This window comes from Impatiens glandulifera, chromosome 1, assembly GCF_907164915.1.
Source record: "Impatiens glandulifera chromosome 1, dImpGla2.1, whole genome shotgun sequence".
In the NCBI taxonomy this organism is placed as follows: Eukaryota; Viridiplantae; Streptophyta; class Magnoliopsida; order Ericales; family Balsaminaceae; genus Impatiens; species Impatiens glandulifera.
The window spans coordinates 87367426-87377986 of NC_061862.1; the positions used below are offsets into that span (position 1 = coordinate 87367426).

Here is a 10561-nt window from a genome sequence, read left to right on the forward strand (position 1 = left end):
TTTTAAATTTAATCCTCAAATTAAAATCAAAACAAAACATAATTTTTTAACAGTCTAAAAAATTATTATTTTTTATCCATTTTAAAAAAAAAGTTTAATTATAAATTATTTTTATATAAAATCCAAATAAAATTATTTTCACTTATTATTTTATCAAATTTATAATCATTATAAATATATAAAAAAACTCTTACATTTTATTTTATTCCAACATTGAATTTCATATTAGTAATTTCTCATTTTATTTTTCATTTAGCAAAATACTTAATTTTAAAGTTTGAGGGCTCATACTAAAATATTAAAATAATTGAAGGCTAACTGATATTATTTTCTCACATAGAAACGTGAAATGACTAAAAACCTAGGTGGCACCACCGTAGACACTTTGAGTCGAGATGGACCTCACAAGTCACAAACACCAAATCTTCAGGGGTAATTTAGTCTTTTCGCTAATACCGAACCAGAGGAAAGAGTTTTAAGCATAAAAAATTCGCATCTTCTTTGCCCGACTTTCTCTCTCTAATTCTCAGATGGAAGGCGGTATATTCCTCGCCTTGATTCTCTCTCCAAAACAGTGATAACCACCATCATCACGTAGAAAAGAATACAAGAAGACAGATTATCATAATACAGATCTATCAGAGATTACGCACGCAGGCGAAGAAACCGCTGAGTTGAACTGTTCGGAATTTCTCATTTTCGTTCTTCTTCACGTCGATCCGTTTCTCATGCGCCGATTCTAGGTAAAATCGTAGAGATTCCTTTTGTTTTCCGTAATCCTTTTTCATACTCCACAATTGAGCTGTGTATATATATATATATATATATCTCCTTAGATTGAAGAATGAATCGGTTGTTTCCTTTTGATTTGGCTAGGTCGTCTGCTATGTCATTTCATTTGATATTCTTGTTGGAGTTCGTATGATTCGGTGAATGTATGTATATTCATTACGTTACTATTATAAATTGTTTTCAGATTGGATGATTGAGATTGGCTGAATTTAGAGTTAGTCGATCTGTTATCAATCAAATTGATATTTGAGTGGTTTTGCAATTTCAGTGCCTTGGAAATGTCAGTGGTTGAGTTGTTTTTCAACATATCTGTTTGAACTTTTAAATGTCGTTTTTTTTTTCTTCTCAACTGCTGGTACAATTAAGATATGTAATTCGGTTTAGACTACTTTTATGTGGATAATCTGTGTTTTCTATGCAATAGATATATATAAGGTCATGGTTTATTATTTTGGTTGGTTAGAGTTTTCTGGTGTTTGGTTAAAAAAAAACCGTATATAGTGTTGAACACTAATGCATTTACGTTTCTTCGGTTTAATTTAGTATCTTTCTTTAATTGTCCTGTATTAATTTTGAAGTGTGAGTCATTCCTTTCAAAGAAGTGGCATTTTCCGGCATGTTCTTGATTCTATGTCCATGCATAGGATGATACTGTTTAATGTTTGACTTTTCCCTCAATAGTTATATCTTACATTGCTAACAATTGAAGGCAGTTATTTGTTTTATTATTAGGTGACCTATGTGAGCAGGGTGCTCCTCCCAATGGCAGCCTCAGTTAGTCATTGCTCATGTTGGTAGTGATGAATCTGACAAGGCGATAGCTTGCGTAGGTATTATGTATACCTTATTTTTTGAAATTGGATGATTTCAAGGTTCACATTATGTGGAATAATCAGTTCCTATTAAATCTGACTCTGGTATTGGGAGAATTTCAGGAAACCTTGCTGAACATTACTCAGTTCCAGTTATTTAAGATAACGTATTGGCTTATACAAAATTAGATGGAGGAAACTATCTCACCCCAAGGTCACAACTTTAAGCAACATTTTCAAACAGCTGGAAGAAAGGCTTTCCAAAGTGGGCCAAAGACAGATATCTGGCTTGTAGTGCGTGAAGGCTCAGTGGCTGATGTTGATTCAGCACTCACATTGTTGAAGAAGAATGGTGGCAATATTAACTCAAGGAATACTTTTGGTCTCACTCCTCTTCATATTGCAACATGGAGGAATCATTTACCCATTGTGAAGAGGCTACTTGCAGCTGGTGCAGACCCTAACGCTAGGGTGTGTATTTCTTAGCCATTAGATCCTCTGCCCAACAAAACTCCTGTTATGAAATATATGATTTTATTAATTGCAGGTTTACTTAAGGGTTTTAACTATAGCTAAAACTATTAGTAGATGGCAAACAGTTGATTATTAAATAGGTCAAATCTGTCTCACTAATCGTGTTACCAAGTTTCACTCTCTCAATTGTGTATTTCAGAAAGATGTTTTCACGCTCACTAGTTACCATTCTGGTTATGTTATCTGGATTACGGATTCCTTTTTGTGCTGTAGCTATTCCCACTTTATTGTGTAATATGTTCTAATTTAATTTGGATGTTTATCAGCCTGGTTGCAATGCTATTGTTTTATTTGGAGTATGTTAATCTCTATGAGGCTCATCAGCGTTTCAATTTCTTCTTTCATTGGATCAATGCCACAAATTTTTGTATTTTGTACATTTTTTCCAAATATTTGTGATGATTTTTTATGTGCTCAAAAAATTAAGGCGACTCATTTTTGCTCGAAAAACAAGGAAACGTTATTTCATCATCTACCTACCAAGATATAGGATTCACCACTGCTTTTCTAGTGGATTTTGTGGTGCAAACTTGTCTATAGCTCTATCAGTCCTAAACTCAAGTTACCTTGACTTCTGATTATCCTTTTTTCTTTTCCAGGATGGAGAATCTGGATGGAGTAGCCTTCACAGAGCTCTGCATTTTGGCCATCTAACCGTAGCAAGTATCCTTCTTCAGTCTGGTGCCTCTCCCATACTAGAGGACTCTAAATCCCGAACACCTGTTGATCTGCTTTCTGGGCCTGTCTTGCAAGTTCTAGAAAATAAGGATAATTTAGGTATACTTTATGTTTCTCTTTAACATTCAAGTAATGGTCTATATAGATGCTATATCATGGTTTCTTCATGTTGTTTTAGCAGCTACTGAGGTGTTCAGTTGGGGAAGTGGTGTGAACTATCAACTTGGCACTGGAAATGCACACATCCAGAAATTGCCTTGCAAAGTTGATTCACTTCATGGCTTGTCTATGAAGTTGATTTCTGCTGCTAAATTCCATAGTGTAGCTGTGAGTGCTTGTGGAGAAGTCTACACATGGGGATTTGGAAGGGGTGGTCGACTCGGACACCCAGACTTCGACATTCACAGGTAAAGGATTGTGTAACGTATTTTTTGCCTCCATGTATAACCATGATACTAGAGTTTTCTTTGGTAACTTGATTGCTTTAACTCTTATTGACATGGAGATTTTCTATATTAAATTTCCTTTTCGTGGATTTTGTTCTCTGAACCTGTGAATTGTAAGTCCTGCACTCTTCTTATCATTTTCCTTGCAGCGGCCAAGCTGCAGTTATCACTCCTCGAAGAGTGACTTTAGGCTTAGGTGCTCGCCGCATCAAGGCAGTTGCAGCTGCAAAGCATCATACAATTGTTGCCACAGAAGGCGGGGAAGTTTTCACTTGGGGTTCCAACAGAGGTGAATTTATTTTAGAATTAGGCTTGATTTTGCATTACTGATTGTCTAATGGGTTATAACCACTATTAGACATGTTTAACTAGAAAAGAAAAAAAAAACATTGTACTCTACCTTCAGTTTCTTGCTCTCTGATTCAATATAATAAATAAAGAGATTCTTCCTAATTTTATGCACAACTTTTTTCCGTTGATGTCGTGCAGAGGGTCAGCTTGGGTACACATCTGTTGACACTCAACCAACACCTCGTAGAGTAAGTTCCTTGAAGTCAAAGATAATTACTGTTGCCGCAGCAAACAAGCATACAGCTGTTGTGTCGGAATGTGGTGAGGTTTTCACATGGGGATGCAATAAGGAGGGTCAGCTTGGATATGGAACCTCTAATTCTGCTTCAAACTACATGCCTAGGGCTGTTGAATCCTTGAAAGGAAAGGTGTTTTCAAAAGTTGCTACAGCAAAGTATCACACCATTGTTCTAGGAGCTGATGGTGAGGTTAGTGCTGGAACATCTACTTATCTTATCTGCAAAACTTATGGTGCTATAGTTCTGCCCTTAGAGTTTTCATTGTTCAATTAGTTTTTTTTTTCTAGAAAGGCATATGTAGAAGAATGAGTTGTTGATGTGATAATGTCCTCCTTTTTAGTGTGGTAAATATAAAAAGGATTATAAATGTTTCAATGATCATACACTAAAGTAACTTCTGAATATAGATGATAGCAACTTAGCAAGACAAAAATTGTTCTATTGGGAAAAGTGACAATATATGGAGAATATCTAATATGTGATTTACAGGCTAAACTTGGGTTCCCATATTACAAAAATTGTGTTGTAAAGCGCGATTTAAACGTAGGTCAGTATATGTCGACATGCTGTTCTCTTTGTCGTATGCATTCAGTGTGTGGGCATATGATTGGGTTGATCTGCGAACCTTCTATAGTTGTACTTAAGGTCGTGGGCTTTCTTATAGTTAAATTTAGCTACATTTATGTCCATATCTGAAGCTCTTGTGCAAGCATGAGATGCCTGATATTCACTCCTGTTTTAAAATAAACGTTAGATCTATAATGTTCTCATATTCAACTTACTGAGAGTTCAATCAGTTAAGGTGACTGAATACTGCTTGCTTATGAAATGTGTTAAAGAGAGAATATTCTCATATTGGCTTAACCTGCATCCATCATTCTACTGAATATTGAACAGTGATGTTATGCATTTTTTTTACTTGATACTTTTCATCATCTCTAGCAGGTATACACCTGGGGTCATCGACTGGTTACACCCAGACGTGTAATAGTTACTCAGAATATTAAAAAGGTTGGGAACACTCCCATGAAATTTCACCGAAGGGAAAAGCTTCACGTGTCTTCTATAGCAGCAGGAATGATGCATAGCATGGCCCTTACTGATGATGGTGCATTGTTTTATTGGGTTTCATCAGACCCTGACCTTCGATGTCAGCAGGTTTGTTTGAGTGATTCCTTCTTCTGTTTTATGTTTACATATCCTGGGAAAATACTAATAAATCCTGATTTTTATTTTGCTCGTTAGTTATATTCCATATGTGGAAGAGAACTAGTCAGTGTTTCTGCTGGGAAGTACTGGACGGCTGCAGCCACAGTCAGAGGCGATATTTATATGTGGGATGGGAAGAAAGGAAAGGATGAACCTCCAAATTTGACAAGGTTGCATGGTGTGAAAAGGGCTACAACTGTATCAGTTGGAGAGACACATTTATTAGTTATTGGTTCTCTCTATCATCCTTCCTATCCACATTGCAATTCCCCGAAATTGAAGATAAATGATAAGGTTGACTTAGAAGATTTAGAAGAAGTATTGTTCAATGACATTGGGTCCAATATGAACTTGCTAGCGCAAAAGGAAGATGTAGGGGAAAGACCCACACCAACCTTAAAAAGCCTTTGTGAGAAGTCAGCTGCCATGTTTCTGGTGGAACCTCGAAATGCAATTCAGCTTCTTGAAATTGCAGACTCATTGGGTGCTGATGATTTGAAGAAGCTCTGCGAGGTACTCTTCCTTTTTTCCTTATATAATATATTATATGTAATTTCAGTAAGCCTAATAATTTTATTTTCTCAGACAATATATGTGGTATGCATAATGCTTTGTTAGTCTCTATATGATTCATCTTGACGTATGTTTTCCAAAAGCAAATTCACTTAAGCTGTTTATCTTTTCTTCTTTTTCATATTTTCTTCATTTTTACAAGTTTAGGTTTAAAAAAGGGAACAAGCAAGAAAACACAATATTCTTTAAATGTACAAGGAAGAGTACTGGCTGGGTTGCTTTTTCATTCACTGGTAATCTATATGTACCGGTACAACCTATAGGTTTTAACCAGGAAATAATCAAGCAAGCAAACGAAGGTTTACTATTTTCTTTAACAGTTGAAAGTGAAAATGTGTACTTGGAAGAATACTGGATGGGTTGGTAATCTATACAGTAATTCAATAAACAAGATTTTTGTGCCCACTGAAGATAAACAAGTATTAAATTCTTCTTATTTTTTTAAATTTTATGATAAGTACTGATATTCATGATATTTTTGTCAACTTTTTCACATGTAGTGAAGTCCATGGTGTCATCTCTTTCCTTAGTTTAGCATTTTATCAACTTATGAAGATTTTTTTTTGAGAATCAACTTATGAAGATTTTGATAATTGGCGTTGACACTTATTTTCTACTTTGCAGGATATGGTTATTCGCAACCTTGATTTCATATTTACTGTATCAACTAATGCTATTTCAAGTGCATCACTTGATATTTTAGCTGCACTTGAGAGACTGCTAGATTCGAGATCATCTGAACCCTGGAGTTACCGTCGCCTCCCAACACCGACAGCTATTTTTCCTGTCGTTATTAATAGTGAAGAAGACGATAGTGAAAATGAGTTTCTTAAGCCTCGGGACAAGCATACATCAAAGATGACTTCAAAGGATGAGAAAGAGCAAAGTTTAGACAGTTTCCTACATCCAAGCAGTGATGCAAACGAAGCCATTTGCAGACTGATCCGTTCTTTACGGAAAAAACTGCAGCAAATTGAGATGCTAGAAGTGAAGCAATCTAAAGGGAATCTACTAGATGACCAGCAGATTGCAAAGCTTCAGACAAGAATAGCTCTGGAATACTCACTGGCTGAACTTGGGGTTCCTGTTGAAAATACAAAAGCTTCTTCCTCGGTTTCTTCTGAAGGAAAAGGAAATAAAAAGAAAGATCTGAGAAAGCAGAGGAGAAAGAGCAAGCAAAAAACATCACAGGTTGCTGGGGAAGCAATGATTTCTGAGATTGTTTCAGAGGCAAATGAAGTGAACACTGTGAAGGGTTTCTTGGAGGTTGGGATATCTCAAGTGGCAAAAAAGGTTTGATTCTATATTCTATATTTCTATAAGTTTCTGCACTCGGTAAATAATTTATTGCTCATTTAGTTTGTAATAAATGGGCCTCTTACAGGAGGAGGGTAAGCTGGATGAAGTGTTCTCCAGTGCACTCGAGTTTTGTGTCTCAAAAGATGCTAACATAGGTCTTAGTAAAACAAGTTCATTAACTGCTGGTTCTAAGAAGAAGAACAAGAAAGGTGGTCTATCAATGTTTCTTAGTGGTGCTCTTGATGACATCCCCAAAAAAGAGATCTTACCTCTTCCTCCACCAATGCCGAAAATTGAGGGCCCTGTTTGGGGCGGGGCTAAATTGTCAAAGGCATCCTCTATTCGCGAAATCCTAGACGAACAGAGCAAATGCAATGGAAATCAGCCAGCCAGTACAAAAGAGCAGTCAACTGATGATGGTAGAAGTGGTGGAAAAGTTCCACTTAGTTCATTTATGCCTTCTAATCCAATATCAGTGGTGTCTCCTAAGACACTGCTGACTTCTGATGGAGAGAAGAACACTCCTCCTTGGGGGGCCACCTCAGGAACTCCACCCTCTCTTTCTCGTCCTTCGTTGAAGAATATCCAGATGGAACAGGTATTGTTTTTTATGATTATAGATTATTCTTCCTTATTCTCAATTTCCTTGAACTTTATTTTTGTGACATGCATCATCATGATGTGTCTTTGGGATCTTTATATAGCCTTTAATAAGTTATATATCAGTTGCACCCTGTATGTATAATGGTTATTTTCAAAGATTAAATCCTTGCATCTGAACTTAGGGGGGCCTTGTTTAATCTTGGATTTTGATGTTTTTTTTAAAAAAAAAATTGAACAGGGAAAACATCTTAATCATAATCAGTGTGTTTCCCATAGCCCAAAGACTCGAACAACTGGGTTCGCTGTGACGAGTCAAGGGTCGCCATCAGATTCTTCTTGTGCTGGAATCAATAGATGGTTCAAACCGGAGATGGATGCAGCATCACCAATCAGGTCGATTCAGATTGAGGAAAAGGCCATCAAAGACTTCAAACGCTTTTATACAAGTGTGAAGATTGTGAAACGGCAGGCTTGATTCATTTAAACTCAAAACCACCCAGCAGCAGCAGCAGTGAAATATAGGTACTACTTTATTAGCTAGGGTTTATATACAAATAATAATATAAAAATATGACAAAGTAGGAGGCAATTTATGGTGTTGCCCTTGTTGTACCTGAGGAGACGGTTAGTTTTTTAGCTTTACTTGGGTGGTTGTTGTTGTTGATATCTTCTTCATACACACCCATCTAAGATTATTTTATTTTTATTTTTTTTTCTTTGTTCTTGCATTTATTTTCCCTTTTTAAGAGAAGACTTGATTGTTTTTCCTTTTAAAATAAATGATGTACATTTATGTATAGACTCACCCACCATCATTATCATTATCTTGATGTACATTGGATTCCTTTTGTTTATGCAGTTTCTAACCCTTTTATCACATTTAGTTGTATAATAATTTCAAGCATTTTCATTGAATTATTATACAACTCTTATGAATGCATTTGCATTTTTGTTATGTCTTTAATATACTCTAATTCTTACACATCAAACTTACATGTTATGGTCTTTTTTTCTAATTAGAGGTATGTTGATTTGATCAAACAATGCCAAAGTGAGTTATTTTGTTTATGCTAAACAAATTGTGGGAGCTTTCTTATATTTGAATTTGTATATTTTACTATCATCCCTACAATCATGTCTGTAAGTAATCTTACATCAGTCTTACTTCTGAGAGATTTTTTGATAAAATTTTGATATTAGTGGTGGTTTATGTGGATCAAATTAAAGAAAAACACATCAAACAAGGCCTTAGTGTGGTGGGCATTACTTGGAATGACAATGGAAAATGAGATAGCCATAGGTATTTCCAGGTCATGAAATCTCTATCTTGAAATTCCCATCTGGGTATTGCAGCAGACATTCTTCTAGTATAAGTCTAAAACTAATGTTCTTGAAATCGAGTTTTGGGTTTTGGGTCGTTATGTATCATTTGGGAATGAAATGAGCTAACTAACATATGCCCATTGAATTTGGGGATGAGATGAGATGAGAATGGGTCTTCTCTGTTCATTACACAATACATATGCATGTTGCATAAAATAATGAGTACTATTATTAGGAGATTGCAGTCAAACGTGGCCTCAAATAAAGAGTAATGGTGGGAGAGGATGGAGATTTGGTATTTGGTGCCGACCAAGAACAGAAGATGATATCGCTTTCTTTCAATTAATGAAATGTGGCACTTTTCCTAGCTAGTTAGCTGTTTTTTAGGATTTTCTATTTGTTTTCTTGTCATATGCCTTATAATGCCTTGTTTGGGATTATTTTTATTTTTATTTATCTCTCAAATTTAATTGGCCCTCCATATAATATCAAACAAGAAGTTTATTTGAAATTTTAACTCATTTGGCTGTAAAGTTTTGGTTAAAGAAGAAAATAACAAGAGCTTCCCTCCAATGACTCGATTAGACCCACCAGCATTTATGTCTTCATGACCTGTCACTTTCCATCATCTTTCATGTGTCCTCTTTCACGTTAAGACTCGTTTGGTTGATTGTATTACCAATATATTACTCATGAAAAACCTTCGTCTGCAAGTTTTTCATGTGATTTTGATTTTGAACTCATTTCTCCATCTTTGTATGAATTATTTATAATCAGATCATTGAGAGGATCTTTTAGATACATTTTAATTACACTCAATGAAAGACATTAATAGATATCATTGCTCATTATATTTTATATTGACATTTTCATTATTTCATTATTTTGTTTTTGTTTTTTTGTGTATGTTTGTTTGTTGTTCTTTATCTAACTTTTTAATTCAATGAATTTAAAATAAATAAAAAGATTCTGTCCAACAAAAAAAAATGTTAAAGAGCTGTACATGATTGAGCATTCATATGGTTTTAAATAGATATAATCAACTGCTCCATTATTTGTTTCCTCGCTCAATTGTACTAAGTCTCGTTTGTTTTCGATTATATTAATATGATATATTCACTTAAATTCGGTAATTAAAGTAATGACATGAATATTTTATTTATTTATTTATAAATATCACGTAAATAATAATTTAACGACATTTTAATTCGTTAACGCAAAACCCCATTTTATATAATAAGGAAGCCCAATTTAACATTTTTAAAATAGCCCTATTAATATACAATATGAAACAAACACCCCTTAAAATTTCTGTCTCCATTATTATTGTGAAATGGAGTGGGTATTATTTATAATATTAATTGATTGTTGAATATTGAGGATTGAGGCATATATATAAAGAGAGGGTTGGGGATTGAGTGATGAGAAATAATTAATGATCCATTTAAATGAGAAGTTGAAGAAGAAGAAGGAAAAGTGGGTGTTTGGAATGAAGTCTGATCCAAGATCTGATTTGATCATCATCATCATGCATGTGCAGCTAGCTAGCTGAATATATAATCATGGTCTCGGACTAGGCTTCATTCCTCACACCAAGTTTTTTCAGGCCATGAAATTAATTAGACACATTTTATATATAAATTAATTGACCCCTTCTCCAACTCCAATTCCAACCATATATATGTCCAACCATATATATGCA

The 10561-nt window shown here is 34.9% G+C and overlaps 1 protein-coding gene across 7 annotated transcripts; it reads left to right on the forward strand.

Moving 5' to 3' along the window:
- Positions 1-509: 509 nt before the first annotated feature.
- Positions 510-8392, forward strand: LOC124919203. Of its 7 annotated transcripts, none has more exons than XM_047459385.1 (12): positions 510-743; positions 1506-1622; positions 1728-2075; positions 2738-2915; positions 2995-3223; positions 3412-3551; positions 3752-4041; positions 4795-5010; positions 5098-5574; positions 6259-6927; positions 7019-7531; positions 7775-8392. In XM_047459385.1, the coding sequence occupies exons 3-12, from the start codon at positions 1794-1796 to the stop codon at positions 8009-8011; spliced, it is 3231 nt and encodes a 1076-aa protein (XP_047315341.1). In that variant the 5' UTR covers positions 510-743; positions 1506-1622; positions 1728-1793; the 3' UTR covers positions 8012-8392. The 7 variants fall into 7 exon arrangements, with proteins under 7 accessions (XP_047315341.1, XP_047315343.1, XP_047315340.1 ...); XM_047459387.1 differs by having other exon boundaries at positions 1506-1618; XM_047459384.1 differs by having other exon boundaries at positions 1525-1622.
- The last annotated feature ends 2169 nt before the right edge of the window (positions 8393-10561 follow it).